The sequence below is a fragment of the Rhamphochromis sp. 'chilingali' genome (assembly GCF_963969265.1).
Source record: "Rhamphochromis sp. 'chilingali' genome assembly, chromosome: 11".
NCBI classification, from domain to species: Eukaryota; Metazoa; Chordata; class Actinopteri; order Cichliformes; family Cichlidae; genus Rhamphochromis; species Rhamphochromis sp. 'chilingali'.
Window position 1 is genome coordinate 13,862,311 of NC_137938.1, and position 24,587 is coordinate 13,886,897.

The 24,587-nt window shown below is 38.9% G+C and overlaps 1 protein-coding gene across 5 annotated transcripts in view; it reads right to left on the bottom strand.

Moving 5' to 3' along the window:
• Positions 1-24,587, bottom strand: part of ulk4 (unc-51 like kinase 4) — a 108,528-nt gene that overhangs the window by 56,034 nt on the left and 27,907 nt on the right. For all 5 annotated transcript variants that reach the window (XR_013973384.1, XM_080896417.1, XM_080896419.1 and 2 more), the window contains 4 exons: positions 20,397-20,480; positions 6,777-6,938; positions 5,956-6,141; positions 2,017-2,144 (listed from right to left, as the gene is read on the bottom strand). Coding sequence is in view for 4 of the 5 variants with exons in the window: in XM_080896417.1 (XP_080752543.1) it covers positions 2,017-2,144; positions 5,956-6,141; positions 6,777-6,938; positions 20,397-20,480 (560 nt within the window). In the remaining variant the exon portion in view is untranslated. The remainder of the gene's footprint in view (positions 1-2,016; positions 2,145-5,955; positions 6,142-6,776; positions 6,939-20,396; positions 20,481-24,587) is intronic.

Consider the following 24,587-nt stretch of genomic DNA (forward strand, 5'->3'; position numbering starts at 1 on the left):
AATAATTCTAAATCCTTCCAAAATGTTTTTCTAGCAACCATATATATAATGACCATGCATGTAATTAAATGAGCTATTCACATTCATAGCATTGCACAGTGTGTTGATAAACACAAGATGATCAGTTAATAATCAATTTACAGTTCCAATAGCATAAAGCATCATAAATTTGAGGTGCAGGGTAAATACATTTGTAATCTAATTCCCACAGTTTCTGTGCTACATAAAGGAAATCTTACACAGATGAATGAACGGATACATGAATACATGCATGAATGGTAAGAGTTGTTGACTTAAAGTTTCCATGGGTTTAATGAGTTGAGTAATAGTTAAGTATTACATGCACTTTTTCCCTCTACAGCATAGGTGTCAAACTCTGGCCCAATTACATTTGGCCCGCGAAGCCATACCAAATTACTATTAGAGCTGGCCTACTGGTATTATACAGCTAATATATATATTGTTTAGTATTAAGCTTTGCTTGTTCCATATTCAGTTTTTCAGCAAAACGTGTTTGAGTCCATAAGAAAAGATTCATTCTTATATCTGGAGGAATAAATATATTTCAATAAATATTAACGTTAGCCCGCGACTTTGATCCAGTTTTGAATTTTGGCCCACTGTGTATTTGAGTTTGACACCCCTGCTCTACAGCAACCAAAGGAGGAAAAACAGAATATATTAGCAAACTTGCCTGATTTATGTGCACTTAATGTGCTTATGATAGTCTATACTGCATTTCGCTGGCAGTTTCAGCACATCTGGAGAGAGGTGGAGTGGAGGAGAAAGGTAAAATGAAGACAACACCAGGAGAGTTAACAATGACTGGTTAGGCATTTTTGTGAAACAAACCTCTGGCCCACCACACTGAATCCATCTTTTCTTTTTAGGCAAACACAAATCGAGCATTTAGAAAATGTATGATGTAAATGTATTCATGATATGATCTGCTGGTGAAGGGCAATATATTTAGGAGGGGTCTATCACATCTGTCAGTCAGCCTGAAACTTATTATGTGGTCTGAAGTCTCTTGAAGATGCAAAAAAAAAAAAAAAAGAAAGTTTTTTGTGGACCTTGAATTGAGTTTATTGCCTAGAAAACATGAAATGCTCTAAAACTGAAACAAATTCTGTGGCATGTACCATTTTGCTTCCTGTGCAGTCAGCCAGCTGTTATAACATTGGAACCAACTTGGCTGGAGTAATACATAGTCTATCTACTTAAATAGGTGTTAAGCTAACTGTTGTACATACAATAGTTTCTTCCAAGTGAACATTATTACATTGCAAAACCAAAACACAATCTTGTATTTGCCAACCCACAAAGTATACTGAAAAGGGAATTTCGTTTTAGCTGTGGTGAGGATCGGTATGAGAACACACTCTCATACTGAAAGCTACAGCTAAATAATTAAAGGGCAATCCCACCCTGAAATGGATTTCACAAATGCTACTTGTTTGTTCTCTGACAGCTCAGCCTATGTGTGAACACTGGCAACTACATTCCAGAGAAACTAATTAGCCAGTGGTCTGACAGACTGAGAGGAGTTAAGTATGAGTTTCACTGGTCTGAATCTCAGTACAGTTAGACAGTTGCAGGGTGCACAGTGAAATGTGGTAAGTTAAGAAAGCAATCTCACTACCTGAAACAAGATTAATGTGTTATTAGTGTGTTGCAATACAATTCATTATAAACAATCATTCTTTAATTGACAAAAATGAATTATTATTCAAAATTGCACCATGATTGCATCTAGTTAACGTCTTTTTCAAAGCTACTACTGGGAAGGTCACACACATTACTTTCTAATTGTTTCATCTAGCAATGTGGCTCATAGAGCTGTTTATAAAGACCTGACTCATGAGATTCAACCACACACATCATACTTTGTAGTGGTTGCTCACATGGTCAGATAAAACAATATGTATATTATGATTACCTGTTTTTACACGAGTACATATTGTTGGTATGTGTGTACACTGTTGGCATGTGGATGTGTACTGTATGTTTATTTACCTGTTTTGACAGCAGTAAAGCAGTGTGTGTCTGTTGTCTTGTATGAGCAGAAGAAGCAGTAGTAATGCTTTGGCTCTTGTTATCGTAGACGGACTCTCTAGACAACGCAGCACTTTCAAAACCAAATCCTAAAAGCAAGGAAATTAAAATTATTCCTCAAACAGATTACATCCTCTGGCAACATAGCTAGTATTGTGTGTTTGTGTAGGATTATGGGAAAATGTGGTCCTGGACACATCTACTATTCTATGAATTGCAACCAGGTTTCCAAAAAAGATCAGATGCTCTGTAAGATGTAAAGAAACAAAAAAAAGCTGAACGCAACAATTTTTGTCTGGTTTTTTTACTTCAATTAATGCTCATTCTGAAGCTACACACACAGAGACAAATTAACAGCAGACAAAGTACTGTGTTACTACAGAAGATGTCAAAAGGACCACATTCTGCCACACACAAACAGACTCACTGTAAAACCAATACTTCAAGTTGACAGGTGTTTTTGGTGGTGTGCAACTGCTAATTATTCTGCTGCTGCCAAAACCCCCTCAAACCAAAACAAAACTAAGCTTTGTAATTAAGACAAAATCATATATAGTCAAAAAGTTTACAGATTTTAATATTGCTAAGAACAAATTGAAATTGAAAATGTTAATTTGGTAACATAATAAGTACTCTGGTAAATTTAAAGTTTAAAGAGAAAAAAGTACTTTGCTGTCCTAATATCACCTTATCACAAGAAACAGAAATCAACAGAAAAGAGAAAAATATCCAAACTAATAACATGTTCATTTCTTAAATTTTTTTTTCCGAAAATGTACGTATAACAAGCTAAAAATTAATCAGCCCAGACTAGACACACATACACAAACTCGCATGCCTACAGCTACAACAACTATTCACTCAGCAGCAGTAACTGGTTGGAAAACATTTTGACTGACCACCCTTCATTACCATTATCATAATCACCAGCACCACTGAATGTGTGTGTGTGTGTGTGTGTGTGTGTGTGTGTGTGTGTGTGTGTGTGTGTGTGTGTGTGTGTGTGTCTCAGCAATGAGAAAGCATGTGTATACATGTGTGTTTATGGAGTTACACACTAAGTTAATTAATTTCAAAAGCCCAGTAGTGTGTGCCTTGCTGATAAGTCCCACCCCACTACCCATAATGCTTTGCTGAAGTAGAAGGCTACAGCATGTTCATTCAGCCAATTAGCCTAGATACTGACACACTCAACAAATTAACGCTTCTGCTTGAGTGTACACACACACACACACAGTCACTCACTCACATGCATGTACACATACACACACACACTAACAGAGTTCTGTGTAAACAAACTCTTGGTCTGTCTGTCCTTGTGCCAAGGGAAAGTGTGGGGGGGAGGGGATTGGAGGGTGAATGCATATCATTGTATAATTAGAGCAGAGCTGAAATACTAAGTTTGTATTCTGGTGTTAAATTGGAAATACTCAATGCAAATAAATTCAGTTCAGAGTCAATTACCAATGCTAGACTTCAAGTTAAAACCTTCAAATCAATTTCAGCTCCTCTGCCTTACCAAGATTAGCACATCACATACACACTTGATGGACTGTCTTATGAAAAATTAAATAAGCAATTCCTGACAAATTAGTTCATGAACAGTTCAGCATCAGTTCATGAACTGTGTGGAAGAGAGAAAGAGAGTGGTAAAAACAGCGTGAAGACGTTAGGAATCTGAGAAGTCCAGTTTCGTTTGTTCTTGGTGTTGTTGTGTAGTTATCCAGGAGTGTTTGTATCCCTCAGCCACTGTGTAAAACTCTCTAATTAGAGACATTCCTCACATGAACTAAAAATCAACGCTTTCCTTGTAGTGATGTTACCACCAAATCATCTGTCAAATAATGCTCTAGCAATTTTACCACAATGGTTGTTTGTGTCTAGGTTTCTGAGACACACTTTTTTTGTTGCTATACATTAAAATATACACTCACCCAATACTTTATTAGGTACACCTCGCTAATAATAGGTTAGACACATTCTTACATTCAGAAATGCTTTCATTGTTTGTGGCACTGATTTATATAGAGTTTATATAGTGAGCCAAGAAAATACGCTCTACACCATTACACCAAAAAACATTCTTTCACATTGTTTACGCCAAATTCCTACTTTACTCTACTCAAAACACTGGATCTACAAATTGTGGAAAATTATTCTGAAAATGTTCCACAAGTTGTACAATTCCAAATATTGTGATTAGCTCATCAACTCCAGTACATAATATCATCAAAGGCTTCTGAGAATTGGAAAAAATCTCTATGTCTAAGAGACAAGGCTGAAAATCAATATTGGATGGTGCTCTTCATGCCCAATACAGTTCTCTCTCATGGAAATAACTGCATGGTCTCAGGAACACTTCCAGAACCACAGTTCACTGTGTCATCAATAGGGATGGGTATTGATAAGATTTTAACGATTCCGATTCCATTTTCGATTCTGTTTAACGATTCGATTCCTTATCGATTCTCTTATCGATTCTTTTTTTTTTTTTTTAAAGGAGAACACTAAAGTCGATTAGCTTAGAACTTTGTTTTATATCTTCTCTTTGAACAAGATAGAAATTTAGGAGTAACATGGCCTTACAAACCTAACAGTGAGATCTTAAGAGATCCAGCCTACGGCTCTTCAATGGGGTGTCACAGGGTCCCCAGGAAAAAAAATGTATATGTAAAATAATAAAATAAATATTCTCCTGTAGCAATAACAAAGTTTAACATAAATTATTCTGTAGCAATTACACAAGAATATCCAGTAATGTCCTGCCTACAATTAAACACATTCACTTACCAAAGTGAAATCGGGGGCATGTGCTGTGGCAAATGGGTGGAAGCCTTTGACCACAAACTTAGACACTGCTCGGTGACATTCGTCTATCCTGGCCTGAAAGGAGACGCTGCCGGTAGACTGCAGCGACAACTGCCAGCATCTGAGCCAGCCAGACTCTGTCTCTCTCATCATGGTTATCTAAATGCAACGCACAGTAATAGCAGGTTTTGTAATAAGGTAAATCGCGCTAACATAATATGCAATGCTAATTGATTAGTTACCTGCAGTATTAACGGGAGAGGACGTGGAAACGCTACCGCTGCTGCTGGGTTGAGCTTCGCTAGTCCGGAGCGGATCAAAAACACGACATTCGTTGAAAGCAATCGCGTGTTTTTTGAGCAAATGCTATTGCATGTTCATAGTGTTTCCTCCCTTTGATGAAATCTCTACTTTGCAAGTATTGCACGTTGCCCTGTTGTCATCCTTTCTCATAAAGTGTAACCAAACTTTTGAGCGTTTGTGCCGCTCAGGCGCCGTGTTTCCTACTGGGTAAAAGACGCTACTCAACGTGATGACGTCATTCGGGGCGACTGGAATCGATAAGGGAATCGTTTTTAAAAGTGGCAAACGATTCCAAGGAATTGAAACAGTGGGAACCGGTTCTCAACAAGAACCGGTTTTCGATACCCATCCCTAGTCATCAACAAGTGCAGGTTAAAGCTCTGTCATGCAAAGAAGCAGTGAACATGATCCACCACCTTCTGTGAGCCAAAGCTCATTTAAAATGGACTGAGGCAAACTGTTCTGTGGTGTGGTGTGTTCTCAGATTAAACAGTTAATAAGTCTTCTTTGTTTTATTCTCAATAAAATACAACTTTATGAGATTTGCAAATCATTCACCCAGGGAAAACATGAAAATTCCACACAGAAAGGCCCCATCCAGATGTTGGAGATGAACCCAGGACCTTCACCGTGCTGTTCATATTTTTATAGGTTTACATGCCTAACTGTACAGACGTGTTGCCATGTGACTATCAAATTAAATATTTGTGTTAAGAAGCCGTTAACCGGTGTACCTAATGCTGTGGTTTGTACGTGTAGCCGGACGTGTTACACAAGTGATACACATACCCTGTTCTGTGTTACACGGTGTGTTTGAGTGCATGAGGTGAGCAAGGCAGCGGCCACAGCAGTGAGCAGGTGCTGCTGGACCCGGGCTCCTGCACCCCCTATGCCCTCCAAGATGGCTGCTGGACCACAGGTGTCAATTACTGATAGGAAGATTGCTGGGACCACCCGGGTAAGCCTAGAAAGAGACTGGAAAAACAGAAAAAGATACACACACACACACACACACACACACACACACACACACACACACACACACACACACACACACACACCGAGAGATAATGTACGCTCCTCTGTAACATAGCACTGAAATTCCTTGCCATTAGTGAAGGAACAAGTGTCCAGTGATACATATTATGGAATAACAAATGACTGTGTCATTAAGAAAAACATTAATATGGTTCAAAGCCTGACAGTGGGTGATGTGGGATATCTAATGCTTAACATGGCCTGAATTAATACACAGTCCATCATAATAAAGTGGGTAGAGAAAGTTGGTATAGTTTCAGAAAGTATGTGGTTTGTGACGCATCATAATAAAGTAGTTGATATTCATTACTTGTGGTTCACTAGGAGAATCGCATCAGAATTAATTATTTTTTAGCAGACTATAACAGCAATACAAGAAATTCAGTCAGTCAAGCACATTTGGCTGCTTTAACTTTGTGTAATATATACAGCTGGTGCAAATAAGTTTGTGAAATCAGCTTGAATTATTCAAAGTCAACTAGTATTAATCACTTTTTTTTTTTACTATATCTTTATAGCTCTTACAAAGTTAGCTGTACATCTATGATATATCTTTATATATGTGAGCTTACAGAAATAGCAGTGACTCTGACAGCCTCCACAGTGGAGTGAGTGAACAGGTACCACAGGGCGGCGCCTATCTCTGTGGTGACCAGGTGATGGGAGGGACCAGACAGCACTGTTGATATGTTCTCTATTGCTTTTGCTGCCATATGATGAACTGTAGTGTCATCCTGAAAGACAAACATAAATGTATTTCTAAATCATGTATATCAGCTCTGACATAGAGATCAGCTAACCGCACTGGGACTAGACGAGGTAATGTATAATTTAAGTATGTAGCATATAGTAAAATGATCAAATTAAGGTGGCACTGACTACACTACCAACTACACTTATAATAACAGGCTAGTGACAAAAACCTCAACAGTTGTCCTTCAGCAAAGACAAAGAATACCAAGCAGAAACACTTAGAAACATAAACAGAGACAATACAGAAAGAAAAAGTTGTTGTTTTACTACTGCCTGTGCTAGAAGCAATTTGTGTGCCAGCACAATCAACTGGTGAAGGTCACACATGTGTAAAGCTAAGCTTTCATACTGGTGTGCATCTTAATAGCAGAGTATATTATAATGATAAGGGTTCAGCATTTTCTGGTTGATTGTTAAATTCAACACCCAAAACCCGATTACTGAAAAATGTGGCCACGATGTACAAAAAAAGTAATAAAATCACAAACTGACAATTAGATTAGCTCTCAGTGACATCTCAGTACAAAACGGAGACCGAAGTTGTGCGTATGTATGAGTGAACTTGTGTATTAACGTGTTTGTGTGCATATTCGATGTGTATACTGTATGTGCCCACACACCTTTGCTTCAGTAGAGAATAGTTGTCAGTGTTCAGACAATGGGCTAATGAAATGTCTGTCGCTGAGGAAATTAGTTTTCCAGGAATGTCATTGTGGAGAAAGCCAGGAAGTAGAACAGAAGTGATTGCCTCTGTCAAGTTATTATTGTGTTTCACTGTGTTACATCATTTACACGCAATCTCCCTAGATATGGGATACGATAGAGCCTATTCATACAAAAACAGCTAATAATATTTTGTGGTAAAGGCTCATATGAACAGCTGAAACATTTATTTCACTCTGGAAATGTATTATGTTAATTCTGAAAAACACATCAGTTTATACTTAAAAGCTGTTGTACAGTTCACAAAGTCAACACTTTTGTTTATAAAGTAAGTATAAATAATGCGATACTTAAGACAAAGTCGAAACAATAACAGTGATACTGGATACAAAAAATAACAAAATAACAAAAACAACTGAACTCATATCATGTCAGTTTGAAATGATGTTCACATTAGACCTAAGTTGAAGCAAGTTTTTACATAATGTGCTCTGACTGTGTCAAAGAATATCCTTTGGTCCCAAAATACAATAACAACATTTTGTATTAATCCTCTCTTGAAAAAAAGGATAAATCATTTGGCTTCTGTTCATCACAAAATGGCAAAATGTAATTTTAGGTGTTAAAAAGTTTGCTGTCTTGTGGACACATTTACCTGTGACATTGAAGAAAGCATCTGTGATCAGGCTGCAAGCCTTGGTTATTTCATGTCATACATCACATACAACATACAACAAGTATATGGAAACAAAATCAAGACTAATATCTTAAATAGATGACCTATTAATCCAATATAGAACATCACATTGCACTATTCACCACCAAGAGACTATGTTGAACAACGACATAATGAATCCTCTGGCACCCCTCCGGGAACCAGTAGAATGGTCTGTTCCAGCATTCCCCAGGCCGTGTGGGCCAGCTCACTAATGAGCCCACGGGGGAGCACCCACTGTCTGTGTGTTTAATAGACTGTAGCCCTGCCAAGAACTACACAGAGAAGAGGAGGGGTGTTAAAGACAAAGAGTGAGAGAGATAGAGTGAGAGAGATATCCTTATATGTGGTAAGAAACAAGTTGCTAATGCAAGAAATTCCATCATTATGATGCAGAGAGAAATACAGCAGAAAGAGAAAAGAGTAAGTCATTCGCACTATAATGTCTCCCAGTATAAGTACTCTCATTATATTATCCTTATAGCTCTAGTTAGACTTTACATTCCCAGAAAGGTAAGCTCAAATAAATTAGTAAGTAACATTTTTACAATTTTTTTTACAATAATCTGGGTATATGACCAATAAAAATATTTTTGCTCATTTTGTTCTACAGTGGGGCAAAAAAGTATTTAGTCAGCCACCGATTGTGCAAGTTCCCCCACCTAAAATGATGACAGCGGTCAGTAATTTGCACCAGAGGTACACTTCAACTGTGAGAGACAGAATGTGAAAAAAAAATCCATGAATCCACATAGTAGGATTTGTAAAGAATTTATTCGTAAATCAGGGTGGAAAATAAGTATTTGGTCAATAACAAAAATACAACTCAATACTTTGTAACATAACCTTTGTTGGCAATAACAGAGGTCAAACGTTTACTATAGGTCTTTACCAGGTTTGCACACACAGTAGCTGGTATTTTGGCCCATTCCTCCATGCAGATCTTCTCGAGAGCAGTGATGTTTTGGGGCTGTCGCCGAGCAACACGGACTTTCAACTCCCGCCACAGATTTTCTATGGGGTTGAGGTCTGGAGACTGGCTAGGCCACTCCAGGACTTTCAAATGCTTCTTACGGAGCCACTCCTTTGTTGCCCGGGCGGTGTGTTTTGGATCATTGTCATGTTGGAAGACCCAGCCTCGTTTCATCTTCAAAGTTCTCACTGATGGAAGGAGGTTTTGGCTCAAAATCTCACGATACATGGCCCCATTCATTCTGTCCTTAACACGGATCAGTCGTCCTGTCCCCTTGGCAGAAAAACAGCCCCATAGCATGATGTTTCCACCCCCATGCTTCACAGTAGGTATGGTGTTCTTGGGATGCAACTCAGTATTCTTCGTCCTCCAAACACGACGAGTTTGTAAAGAATTTATTTGTAAATCAGGGTGGAAAATAAGTATTTGGTCACCTCAAACAAGGAAAATCTCTGGCTCTCACAGACCTGTAACGTCTTCTGTAAGAAGCTTTTCTGTCCCCCACTCGTTACCTGTATGAATGGCACCTGTTTGAACTCATCATCTGTATAAAAGACACCTGTCCACAGCCTCAAACAGTCAGACTCCAAACTCCGCCATGGCCAAGACCAAAGAGCTTTCGAAGGACACCAGGAAAAGTATTGTAGACCTGCACCAGACTGGGAAGAGTGAATCTACAATAGGCAAGCAGCTTGGTGTGAAAAAAATCTACTTTGGGAGCAATCATCAGAAAATGGAAGACATACAAGACCACTGATAATCTCCCTCGATCTGGGACTCCACGCAAGATCTCATCCCGTGGGGTCAAAATGATCATGAGAACGGTGAGCAAAGATCCCAGAACCACACGGGGGGACCTGGTGAATGACCTGCAGAGAGCTGGGACCAAAGTAACAAAGGTCAACATCAGTAACACACTACAACGGCAGGGAATCAAATCCCGCAGTGCCAGACGTGTTCCGCTGCTGAAGCCAGTGCATGTCCAGGCCCGTCTGAAGTTTGCCAGAGAGCACATGGATGATACAGCAGAGGATTGGGAGAATGTCATGTGGTCAGATGAAACCAAAGTAGAACTTTTTGGTATAAACTCAACTCGTCGTGTTTGGAGGACGAAGAATACTGAGTTGCATCCCAAGAACACCATACCTACTGTGAAGCATGGGGGTGGAAACATCATGCTATGGGGCTGTTTTTCTGCCAAGGGGACAGGACGACTGATCCGTGTTAAGGACAGAATGAATGGGGCCATGTATCGTGAGATTTTGAGCCAAAACCTCCTTCCATCAGTGAGAACTTTGAAGATGAAACGAGGCTGGGTCTTCCAACATGACAATGATCCAAAACACACCGCCCGGGCAACAAAGGAGTGGCTCCGTAAGAAGCATTTGAAAGTCCTGGAGTGGCCTAGCCAGTCTCCAGACCTCAACCCCATAGAAAATCTGTGGCGGGAGTTGAAAGTCCGTGTTGCTCGGCGACAGCCCCAAAACATCACTGCTCTCGAGAAGATCTGCATGGAGGAATGGGCCAAAATACCAGCTACTGTGTGTGCAAACCTGGTAAAGACCTATAGTAAACGTTTGACCTCTGTTATTGCCAACAAAGGTTATGTTACAAAGTATTGAGTTGTATTTTTGTTATTGACCAAATACTTATTTTCCACCCTGATTTACGAATAAATTCTTTACAAATCCTACTATGTGGATTCATGGATTTTTTTTCACATTCTGTCTCTCACAGTTGAAGTGTACCTCTGGTGCAAATTACTAACCTCTGTCATCATTTTAGGTGGGGGAACTTGCACAATCGGTGGCTGACTAAATACTTTTTTGCCCCACTGTATAAAGAGGCCCGTAATATGATGGAAACTGTTCAGAAAAGAGCTTGAAGGGTTAACAAGCATTAACAAGACTAAACTAAAGAAACACACTTTTACTTGTCATGTCTTTGAACATATGGAGTCATAAGATGGTCAGGCTGGAATATGAACCACTCTGTAAACAATTTCTCCAGAAGCTATTTAGAGTTGGGTGTTTCAATTAGGTAAATGAGATCAGAAGACTATATCACCAACTCCTATAACAAAATAAATAAATAAATAAATTGTTTTAAATAAGAAAAAGTCACAAAAGTAACTAGTGTTTGTCAAATCACTGCTTTCCATTTTTTTCCAAACACCTCTAGGCTGATACTCTGAGACAAAAATGTATAACATCATGTATGGAGAAGAAAAAAAAAAGGAGACGCACACCATCACCAAAATATCATCCCAACTGTGAACCATGGTGGATGGAGCATTGTGAGAACAAAATGATGCAACTAGACATTAACCTAAAGTCAGTACCCTGATTTTAACTGACTGACATCTTCTGCACATGAAGGTTGTTCAGCTAAGACAGGCCGTAATGGGAATGGCCCCAAGATCCTCCTCATTGTTGTGGAAATATCTACAGGAAGTGTCTGATTGAGGTTGTTGCTGCTAAAGGAGGTTCTACCACCGACTAAAGTTAATTTTCCCCTTTCAGGCCTGTACTGTTAGTAATAGCTCAATGTGTTCAGTGAAGACATGAGGAGTACAGTGCTTTGTATGTTAAATGAGTAATCACACTGCTTTTGTAATTGTGACTTCCACAAAGATCAGACAGCATATTGGTGGGGGGTTAATTTACTGTGCACTCTTCAAGGTAATCCACCCTCCTTAATGCTACTACTGCCACTTGTGAGACAATAAAAGATATACTAGGGATTTGTTTTTCAAATGTAGAGTAAGAACTATATACCAGAGCTATACCTATGGCCGAGCCTAATGTATTTTAAAATCTGGAACTATATCACCACTTATCACCATCCCATCACCACTTAGTTTCATGAGGCAAGCAGAAGATATAAAGGAGGCGTCACCCTCCATTTAAAATGACTTTTGCATCACGCCTCCTAAAAGAAAAACAAAATAATGGGAAAAAAATCCCTTAAGGCATTTTGCGATGCCAAATATTGTAACACTTATAAATGATCAGCAGAGTAAGGTGAGAATTTGGAAGTTACAAATAGACAGTAGCTCAGCATTTGTAGAAACTGTGCTTAGATGCAATCAAGCCTGCTTGTATTGATGTCCAAGATACAAAATGTTTTGTGAGCAATTTTCTTAAATACTATCTGATATGAATAATACTATTACGATTTACACGGTGAAGTTCAATCCTTTAGTATTTTTTTTTTTTTAGGTATATACTGAAAATATATGTACGGCACATGCAACACAACAAGGTTTTTAGAAACTGACTGAAGTCTCAGAGAGTTATGACTTCAACTGCAGTCTTTACAAGCACTAGGAGGAGCAGATTAACTGCTTTATTCTTCCAGCGGTAACTGCTGTTCAAAGAACATCAACTGTATATGTAGCTCCAAGACAGAGAGGTAAAGCTAATCCATATTTGTAAACGTAACCTCAGATATATTCTGTCAGCAGTGTTGGGGAGTAACGGAATACATGTACCGCCGTTACGTATTTAAAATACAAAATATGAGTAACTGTATTCCGTTACAGTTACCGTTTAAAAAGGTGGTATTCAGAATACAGTTACTTTGTTGAAATAAATGGATTACACTGCGGTACTTTCCTGTTTCATTTTGTCGCGGGTCAGGACTGTTTGGGTTTTGTTTGACAGCTACGTTCTGTTGTTCCAGGCGGCAGCGCTACGGTTGCCATGGTTACAGGGCGACTCTCTCTCTCTCTCTGCGACTGTGTGTTTCCTGGGTGAGAGAGCGCCTTTTCGTTGTTGTTGTTGTTGTTGTTGTTGTGCTAAGCTAACAGGCAGAATGCTACAAGCATAGCTCTGAAGAATGTAGCATCATGGGCAGTGTAGTCCGTGTTGCAGGGAGAATGGACTGCCATACACATTATGTGTCTGTGAGCGAGGAGGGAGAAAAAGGGGAGTGGAAAGGTAGGAGTTGTCATCGAGGAAAAACGGGAGCTGGAAGCATGTAAATATAATAATAACCACTGCAGCCAAGCTATTAAGACTCGACTGTACACCGTGTTCGTGTTTTCCTCCGAAAACAATAAGTTCCGTTGGAGCAGTCTTTCAACGCCTCTCTCTGTCTCTCGCAAGTAAAGTTGACCCACACAACAAAGTAAAGCTAGTTTTCGGCTACGAGCCGATAGGGACCCCGCCGTATTAGTCAGAGGTCCCTTTACTACAGTTCGGAGTCGCGGACCTTCAGTAATAGTAATAAATCACACGGCAATAGTACATTCACGTTGTTGTAAAAAGCATGATAATATATTAAGTAATCCAAAGTATTCAGAATACGTTACTGTCATTGAGTAACGTAACGGAATACGTTACAGAATACATTTTGGGGCATGTATTCTGTATTCTGTAATGGAATACATTTTAAAAGTAACCTTCCCAACACTGTCTGTCAGTAACAAACTATGACTTGCATCACCATTGGACACACAGCAGCACTCAAGATAGATTTAGCCCCCACCTTGACATCTTGCCCAACAACAGTTTGGCATGTGGAGGGGCTGGGGATCAACTATTAGCCATGCTCTAACACATGAGACCACAGATGCAATTATAGGTAGACTACTAAAGGCATATGTTACAATTTAGTGTGTGCCATAGTATTTCACTCAAAAAGAAAAATGTCAACTTCTTGGTTCTGAGTTAAAGAACTGATGAAATAATTAGGTTGGGAAAATGTGGTATACTAAGCCTCATTCTATCAATAATTCTATGAGCTATTAAAATTCAGAATCAAGTTGCAACTGCCAGAGTCATTATACTGGTAATTGGAATGACAGCACTGCAATTTCACTTCATGACCTCAGCTGACAAGACAAGACAATGCTCTTTGCTTGTTCTAGTTTACAGACACCAGGGATGTGTTTGGTATATTCTGGTATCCTCTTTTGCTGTGTTGGACTAAATCAGAGATACAGGGCTTTGAATTCCAAAACATGTACTAATATTAATTATATTTCTAGCATTATCGGCTATTGCTTAAGTTATTGTTAGTTATTGTTAAATTAAAAAGTGTAGCTTACTGGTTGAACAGGTGAACCACATGCCAGAGGGCATAAGGCTCACCTGCTGAGGCCCAGGTTCAAGTCTGCCCCAGGCTATTTCCTGTGTGTCATTCCCCCTACTTTCTCTCCCCCTTTCTTGTCTACTGTACTGTCCTGTCCCCCCCCAAAAGTAAAAATGCACAAAAATGAATAAAACATTTCACAAATTCCAAATCATTGACAGATTAAAATACAATTGATTCTGACCTTAGAAGAGGTTACAGAGTTTATTGGGAAAATAGATTCATGATCTCGGGTAAAACTTACAAAGCTAGACCAAAGGTTTTCTTTTGATCTGTAGTATAATAGCAGTATAATAACTGTAAAAATAAAAGAAACAAAATGTTAAGATGATTAATTCAGCTTTCCAGGAGTGCATTGGCCAGATCTAACACAAGCAACAGGAAAGCAAAGCATAAGAATTTAAGTTTGTAAGGTTTAAACTCAGAATTACCAAAAATAAAAACAATCGGTTTCATCAGAAATCAATATGACTAACTGGCTTTATGGCAAGTAGTTTAAACTTTAAAAAAAATCTCCCTTTTTCCACAGAAAGATTTATGTGCTTTGAACCCCTGGCAAAATAAAAAGAACAAGAAATTCAAATGAAAGAGTTCAAAGGCTGGGGTGATACTGAACAATAAAACCCTGTCTTTAAATGTTGATCAGTGGATTAGATTTATATCCAAACATGTTTGCACCTGTCTGCTGAGTCTGAAGTACAAAGACAAGCAGATCAGAAAAACTAAATCACTTTCTTGAGTTGAAATCTTGTGCATGTTTAAGCACACTTTTTCACGTTTCATGTGGTTTCTCTTTCCATTTAAAATCCTTTAGAAGCCAGTGCACCTGGTTTTGAATAAGCCCCCATGGCAGCAACGCAGACATTGTCTACTGACCTCGCACACTACACATCTAACACCCCAAAGAGAAACACAGGCTTGTAGACAAACAGGTAAACATCGAGGAACAAAGGCTTATAAGCTGACTTGGACAAAATAGCTGACAGGAGAAAAAATTTATGCACAAGTAATAGAGACGTGGGAAAGGACCGATTAGGTGGGAAAACCAATATGTCACAAAAAAAAGAAAAACATACCGGTACATATTAAATATAGCTGCAAGCACTGAGGAGGGGGCAAGAGGTTCAATAGGCCACTGTCACTGAGGCAACTTGATCCGGTTAATAGCCTGGATGGAAGCATGTTATGGGGACGCTTGTTGCAGCACCTCCAAATGGTCAAATCATACAATTTTCTTCACCTTTATGTCAACAAAAGGAAATTTGAAGATACTACTTCTCATCTCACAGCTTTGTGCCAAATTTGACTGGCTGGGTATCTCTGCCAATTTTGCCAAAACTTGAAAATAAATAAATAAATATAACCATGCAAATAATTTAATTTAATTAAAGTTTTGGGGGGGTTTTGTAAAGAAAATTAAGTATTGCATGAACTGAAGTAGTGCTCTGAACTCCACTTGATCAAATGAAGCCAACGGTACATCATTGCTAAAACTCAAACATATGTTTTACCTAATAATTATGTAAAGAACTATTAGCGAAACCAATCAGACCCACTGTGGTGTGGTGAGTTTCAATCGTGAGTTTCATGAGATTTCAGTCAAACAGGAAGCAAAAATGTTTCCTTTCCTTCCCCAAAAAAAAACAAAAACAAAAAAAAACAAACAAAAAAAAACATGAAGATGCACATTTCCTTGGCAGTTTTACAATTCAGTGAGACACCATCTCAACTTGGCACATGAGCTTCATCCCAGCAACAACATAGAAATCTCTTGGTCCAGACTGGGATAAGCAAAAGAACCTCTATGCTAATGATTTCTCCCAAAGCTACTTGAAGTCAGATCCTCCAGTTAAAGGAGACTTTAAAAAAAAGTCTTACAGTGTGTCTTGTGAAAGTCTAGTCTTCTCAAGAGCCATACCTGACAGGGCCTTAGAAGAAGCATAATAAGGATTCAGAAAGCTGGAAATGCTACATATCGAAGCAAGCATGTGCTCACAGTTAAAATCAACAACAGAATTACTGAAAAAGATGATTATTCATTTTTTGCAAAGTAAGACAAGTCAGAGTGACCAATCCAAGTTGAGACTGAGTAGCCTAAGTGGAGGGTTGTTGAGTTTCTTAAGTACCAACACTGTGCCAGGCTGTTATGGTGAAGGGAGACCCAAGTGTAAAATCAAAGCTGTCCATTTATCAGTTGAGCTATGTTCAGTAGTTATAAGTGCTGAGTGTTGACCAAAGAAATGAGATGAAGAATTTCAGACATGTTCTGTCAGCAGGAGGCACTGGAGCAGACCAGGACATGCTGGAGAACATCTCTTGGATGACCTGGGAACCTCAAAGTGTTCCCAGGTGGAGAGACGAAGATCTGGGTTTCTCTGCTTAAACTACGCCTTGTAGACTCGACTACTACTACTAGCTACTAGCAGCAGTAGCAGAAAATGGATGGATGCATGGATAAATGGAGGGATCGATTTTCCAGACTGAGATCTGAGTAATTATTCAGTGTATTCATCCAAAGACTGAGATGTACATCTCTGTATGTTGTTAGTAAAGTCAGATTGTGTTTGTTTCTAATTGTGCTTAAGGCAGAACTATTGGTCATTAAAAATACATTACTTTTTTTTAATTGCAAGCTTTTAATTTCAGGTAGATACATCTGGATCCTTTTACTCAGGCAGGAACCTTCCATCTAATTGTAAAGCTAGCAAGGAGTGCCCTAAATCACTGTGCCAAATTTCAAACCTTTTTTTTTTTACCCCAAAAGAGTTAAAGGCTCGATTATACATTATTGTTTTTCTTAGACAAAGGGGAAAAAAAGTAAAGATAATATAAACTTAAGTTATACTCCGTCATATGTTGGCCTATTTTTCTTTATTTTTTGTTCATTAAAAATGGGGATTAATTCTAAAAAAGGATTCTGAAGAATACGATGAGTAAGTATCCATTATTATATAACACATTTACTAACATTAACGCTAGGTGTGTGTGTGTGTTCATGCATATACAATGGTCATCCTATGTTAGACAAAAGGGTAGGGCCCACGACATCCCCCTCTGGTCTCCTCTCCTTTGTGGAAGATAGTGTTAAATCATTAATAGGCCCACCACCGCTGTGTGTGTATGTATGTTTGTATGTAAGGATCCATGTGTGTAAGGGGGAGTTCTGCCTTTGGCCCCGTGGCTTCTATCACTGCAATACTGTTCACACATCACTTTTTTTGCACACACGCGCACACGCACACATATATTCACACATACACTTTTCATCTTAGGCAGTTGAAGCATCATCTTGTTCAGACTCATAAATAATTTCCTGTAGCTCAGTCTGGCCTGGAAACCTGCCTTTCACTCCATGCCATCCACTCCCCCTGTCCAACTACAACTTTCTCTCTTTCTCCCTGCCATCTCCACCCCCTTCCCCACTACACTGATCCTTCTTTCTTCATTTCTGTCAGTCCCCATTTCCTCCACCATATCGCTCTACTGACAAAACCAACAAATTGGCTCTGTGCCTTAGCTACTAAAAATATTTCATCTAAAAACGAATTAGCTATACTGATCAATATTTTTATATAAAAACTGGACCAAATCTAGCCTTATATGTGACAGAATTGTCAGCTAGTCTCATATTGTCTTCACTTTGCTTTCCTTAGGGTAAGGGATTCAATAAACCTTAAAGAAATCAATAGAGACCATCTGTCTAGATCTAAATTCACATTTTTTGACATTTAAGACAACACTGATGCCATGGGAGCAGCTCATTCTTTTATATGGGGTGCGTGTACTCTCTATTTTTGGCTATTTCATCATGGGTTAACAGGTCACCCCTGTCAAGCAAAATTCAACTTTACTCAATAGCCTGTTGTAGCTCTCTCTCCATCAACCTTCTCGCAGCTAAGCCATTAAACACTTCAATTTTTAGCTTATTTTGTTCACATGGCAGGCTTAAGCTCTTCCCATAGTTAAACAGACTGCAAAGGTCATTCAGAAATCTCTAGTTTGCTTATATTTAAACAGTTCATGTCAGATTTGTGTTGTTTTTGCCAGGCCTTTACGTGACTAACTGGAGTACAATTGCAGCCAAAACTTCTGATATTTAGTGGAACTGTTTTCTATATCCATTCAATATTTCATATGCCACTAACTGTCCCAAAAAGGAGGATGCTTTAAATCTCATGGTCAAATTCTGCATCATTTTTTTTCTCTAAACCTACTTTTAGAAGTTGTAGAGAAAGAGCTAAGATAGAAACTTCATCTGTGCACAACCTGAAGTTAAAGCAACATCTAAACCAGATGTGGCTTTGTAGTCTTCATCATGACATTTGTGATGGGGTACTTGGTAAAGTTTCCTCCTAATGACTTTTTTTGGTGCATCATCTCTGCATGGTGGAAAAATACTGCTAAAGCTTACTGCAACCACAATGAACCGCAATTTTTTTCATTTTCACAGTTTTCCTTAAGAGGACCTTATTAAAGATTTTGGAAATTATAATATGGAGGTGTTTTAATATAGCCTTAACTTGATTTATAAACATCAGTTAACTTAAAGCTCCTCAGTCAATTGCTTAGAAAGCCCATGGCAGTTCTCAACCTATTCAACACGTTTTAGTGCTTCACTGAAATTGTTAATCAAGTTTTACTGTTTAACAAGTAAAAGAAAATAAAGCAACAAAACAAGTATTTTGCCCATAGGTGCCCAAACAAGGATTTGTATCTCAAACATCCAACCATATAATGTGACCACTATCTCTCCAATAATTGTAAAACCCATGAGACAAAGTTCGCCCAAATAGACAGCTCTGTAACGTGATGACAAATATTATTCTACTGGAAAAACAGCTCGTCAGGGAAAGGGAGACTGGGAGGAGAGAGAAAATGGAGTGTGAGAGGGAGAGATGGAAAAAGAGTGAGGCAGGTTGGGTCTTAGGATGAGTGTCTGGTCCCTAAGGCTGTGTGTGAGTAGTGTGTGTTTCCATCAGCATACTCTCTCAGCTCAATAATGATAAATAAGTCAACCTTCTCTCTCCTCCCCTACACCCCTCTCCTCGCTCCTGTCACACACACACACACACGCACACGCACCTCTTCTCTGTTCATCTACCCCCCTACACTCCCAGTGGTAATGAAGCAACAGTAGGTACTAGCTGACAACTGTGCAGACCGGTTTCATCTATATTCATTCTGCTATAGTGGGCCACCACAGCAAGACCCTTTCTGCACCTGAGAGACAAAACAACATCCATCCATCTCCTTCTTTCCTTTTACCTGTTCACTGTATATCACTGTCTACCAAATGTATCCCTAATCCGTGGGAAAAGGTCACCGTGTAAAAATACTAGAAAGAAAAACACTGTATATTTCTTTATGTGATGTGGGAGCAATTTCTTAATAGACATGCTTCAAAAAGCACAAGCCCATTTCTAATCTTTATTTTAGTGTTAAATCAACTACAGTCTTATAAGTTCACTTTAAAAACAAAACAAAACAGTAATTTAAACTGGCAAAGTAAGAAAAAGGGATGAAATAAGACAGAAAAAGAAAAAAGTGAAAGAAAAAATTGCAAAAAGGAAAGAAGTATCTACATTTCTACTTGTGTTTCTGCTCCATCTACTGTATATGTGTGTCTGGAGGGTCCTAATTGCTGCTGAGGTCAGACTGCTGAGCAGTAAAGGGTTGTGTTTGATGCAGGTAAGAGTGCGAATGCACACATGTGTGTGTGTGTGTGTGTGTGTGTGTGTGTGTGTGTGTGTGTGTGTGTGTGTGTGTGTGTGTGTGTGTGTGTGTGTGTGACTGCTCTGCATGCCCTTGACTTGCAGCTGGCAAACAACGCTTTAGGCCCCCACAGCTGCCTCATCATTACAGTTCACAGGGATCCCCTGCCACACACTCTTGCGCACACACACACACACACACACACAGTGAGAGAGACTTAGTCACAGCTACACAGGCACAGACAAACAGACACATGCAGACATACACAGAGACACTCACCCCTTCCCGCAGGCTCCTCATTAAGCCAGTGTAGGCGGCAGCGGGAACGAACCACAGTCCCTCTGGGGAGCCTCTCTTCTTCTCCTGATAGAGAGGCATAGAAAAGAGAGGGAGAAAGGGTGAGAGAAGAGAGATGGAGGGGATACAGTAAAGGGAGGAGGGGGCAGTGGAGGAGTAGAGTGGGAGTCAGAGAAAGGCAGAGTGTAGGAGATGCGGAGTGCAGCAGAGAGGAGTTGAGGAAAGGGTAAGAAAAGGGTGCAAAAGGAGCCAGGGCATCTTTATTACTTAACTGCATTTGCAATACTCAAATTAAGACTTTTTCCATCAAAATATTTTAAAAATATAGGAACAAGGTACATGTGAGTATTTAAATAGTGTTTTTTCATTGACTATTTAAGAAACAATCTGTTATCTATTAGTATTAGTAGTAAATGACATTTCAAAAAATAGTTGAAATAATGTGTTACAACTTCCTATGGACTAGGCTGATGGTTTTGGTTGCTCTGTCAAACCATAAACTCACACATAATTCTGAATAATCCTGAAATTATCATGTATTTTATATTAATCTGGGAAATCTAGTATGGTATTTTTTCCTGTGAATGTTCAGTCATCAAAATGTTGCCACTGTATTTTCAGTTATTCACATGATCATATGTTTACCATTTACTTCTTATCCTGACAAAATAGGCTTTACATTTATATTGTCTTACTAACTGTCTTAAAATCCACAAAATTGAGATAAATTCAACAATAATTCAACTTTTTTTTTATCAAACAATTCTCTGTTCCATTGCAATTGTATAGGCTCTAGGCTACATCTAACCTTGAGGATAAAGTCAGCACTGGAGGCTATAGCTAATCGTTGTCATTGACTGGGGCTGCAGGAGAGTAAAGAAGATCATTTTACCAGGGGACACTTACAGAGCCATTCCACATTACTCAAACTGTTTCTCCTGCCATTATAGAGACAAAGTGGGTCCACATGGCTGGTAGAGCTCAGATCCATGAAGGATTTTCATCTGAACTGTTTGTAATTAAGACATTTGCTTTCACTAATGCTGCTAAATTAACTTAACTATTCATTAAGGTGTTAAAGACAGTCGTGTACTGTTAGCTGACAGCATGAGACAACAAAACACCCAATTTTACTTACTATTTAAAATCAGTCTGATAATATGTTAATTCATCCTTGTAAAGCCCAATAAGGATATAGGTTTTTATGGTGGTTTTTTTTTTCAAGGGTATATCTAGCCTCAAGAACACAGGAAGCAATGTAGCTGACACTAAGCAGAAAACCTATCAGATCATCAGACCGCCAACCTTGAGACTCTAAAAACAGTCCAAAAAAATAAAAAAAACGACTGTGTTTTTGGAGCTCTGATTCTTAAACTGGCATGAAATGAAAAAACGTCAAGGTTAAAACACGTTTTCATGGAGGGGTCCTTTTAAAGAAGTTGACTCAGAGAAATGTTGTGGATATATGCACTCAACATCATGAAACCAAAAAGAAGTTAATTTGAAACACTTGAATTAGTTTGTGACTTTTCAAGACAATGAATATACCCACCAAAAACTTTATTTAATTATGCTGCATTCAAGAGAAATTGAGTTTTGAAAAGATAAACGTGACCATTTCAGTCTTGATGGTGCATCAAGGACAGCCAGAACCATTGAAAAATACAATTTCATATCACCAGGCCTAGATATACAATAACTAAACTGAATGTATAGATATACAATAACTAAACTGAATGTATGTACCCCTAATATATATATATATATATATATATATATATATATATATATATATTAGGGGTGCAACAATACTCGGATCGATATTGAACCGTTCGATACTCCGCCTAGGCTGCACTGTCGAGCGCAGATCCACTGAGCACAGCGCAAGCTAGCAAGACAAAAGTTGAGCTTGTTGCAACATGGCAACTGCCTCAACGCTACCCGAAATTGAACCTCCTCCACCCTCATTCAGATCTGGCGTTTGGAACTATCTTGGTTTTCATGTGACGTATGACCCAGATGGTAAGTGCGTCATGGACAAAAGTAAAACAGTATGTCGGATGTGCCACGCAATGCTCGATTGGTGGGAACTAGTGTGTTAGCGCAGTTAGCTCGTTAACGTGTTGACACCGTCCAGCTCCACGCACGGGGCGATCCGCGGTAACTCGTTAACGGAGATTTGCGGCATTATGGCGTTAATGTCATTTTAACGAGATTAACGCTGACAGCACTAGTGGGAACACAACGAATATGACTGCACATTTACTCCGACATCATCCTAGTGCAAAGACAAGTGGAAGCAGACAAAAACAACAAGCACGCATGCTACAAACTTTACCCGAGTCATTTAGACACCCGTTAGCACATGATTCTCCTTATGGGGACCTGATATGTTTAATATGCTGCTGAGAATATAGCCCAGAAGAAGCTATAGTATAGCTTTTATTTTGGAAAGAGCCATTTCTCTGTAATAAACTCTCTTTTCCAAAGATGAGTGATTTCTCGATCAGATAGATTTTTTATTATTATTATTTTATTGTTTCAGCAACATTAAATTTAAAAACTGTACTTTTGAGTTAAAATATATATTTATAATTTTAATAAATGACAAATTAAAAAGGCATGAACATTTTTTTGTATTGAAAAAATATCGAAACGTGACACCAAAGTATCGAACCAAACCATGAATCTTGTGTATCGTTGCATCCCTAATATACATGTATGTATATGTATATATATATATGTATATGTATATATATATATATATATACACATATATATATATATACACATATATATATATATATATATATATATATATATATATATATATATATATATATACATACACACACATACATATATATATATATATTAGGGGTGCAACGATATTTGTATCGATATTGAACCGTTCGATACAGTGCTTTTGGTTCGGTACGCATATGTATCGAACAATACAACATTTGTAATTTATTTTATCAACTTTCCTTCTGACGATGCTGTCTGTGTTGAGCGCTCAGTGAATCTGCGTTCGACTACTCCGCCTAGGCTGCACTGTCGAGCGCAGATCCACTGAGCGCTCAACACAGACAGCATAGTCAGAAGGAAGAGCGCAGGGCAAGCTAGCAAGACAGAAGTTAAGCTCTCCTTGCAACATGGACCTCCCCCACCCTCATTCAGATCTGGCGTTTGGAATTATTTTGGTTTTCATGTGACGTATGACCCTGAAGGTAAGCGAGTCATGGACTAAAGTAAAACAGTATGTTGGATGTGGCATGCAATGCTCAATTACATGGGTGGGAACTAGTGTGTTAGCGCAGTTAGCTCGTTAACGTGTTGGCCGTCTAGCCCCATGCACGGGGCGATCGGCGGTAGCTCGTTAACGGAGATTTGCCGTGTTGTGGCGTTAAGGTCATTTCAACGAGATTAACCTGAAAGCACTAGTGGGAACACAACGAATATGACTGCACATTTACGCCGACATCATCCTAGTGCAAAGACAAAAACAACAAGCATGCTACTAACTTTAGCCGAGTCATTTAGACAGCTGTTAGCACATGATTCTCCTTATGCTGCTGAGAATATAGCCCAGAAGAAGCGGATAGTATAGCTTTTATTTTGGAAAGAGCCATTTCTCTGTAATAAACTCTCTTTTCCAAAGATGAGTGATTCCTCAATTAGATACAGGGCTTGCGATATCGCTAGCCCGACGTCCTGGGGCTAGCGATTTTTTCAGTCGGGCTACCAAAATCTATCTCTTCCCTGCCCGTCGGGCTATTGTAGGAAGGAAAAATATATGTCAATGCTTTTGCATTCTTTCAGAAATGTAGCTGGGTAATTATGTCTTTGGCATCGGTGAGCCACTGTCAATATGTGACATATTGAAATCGCGTTTGAATTTGCGCTTGCTTTTTTGCTTTCACTTTGCAATCGTGCGAACTGTGTATAGAGAGCGACAGCACTGATCTGTGAGTGATGATAATTTGTGCACCAATTCCTCTGACATCGTCTTATTAATCGTTAGCTTACTATGCAAACATGACAAGTGAAATCTCCCGCAGCAAGCTTAAACATGTGAGAGGTTGATCGAGCAGAGAATCGCTGAGCTTATGTGAGTGCTTGTGTAAAAGCAGCAGTATATATATTTTAGTTCTGCTGAGCCAAATAAGACAG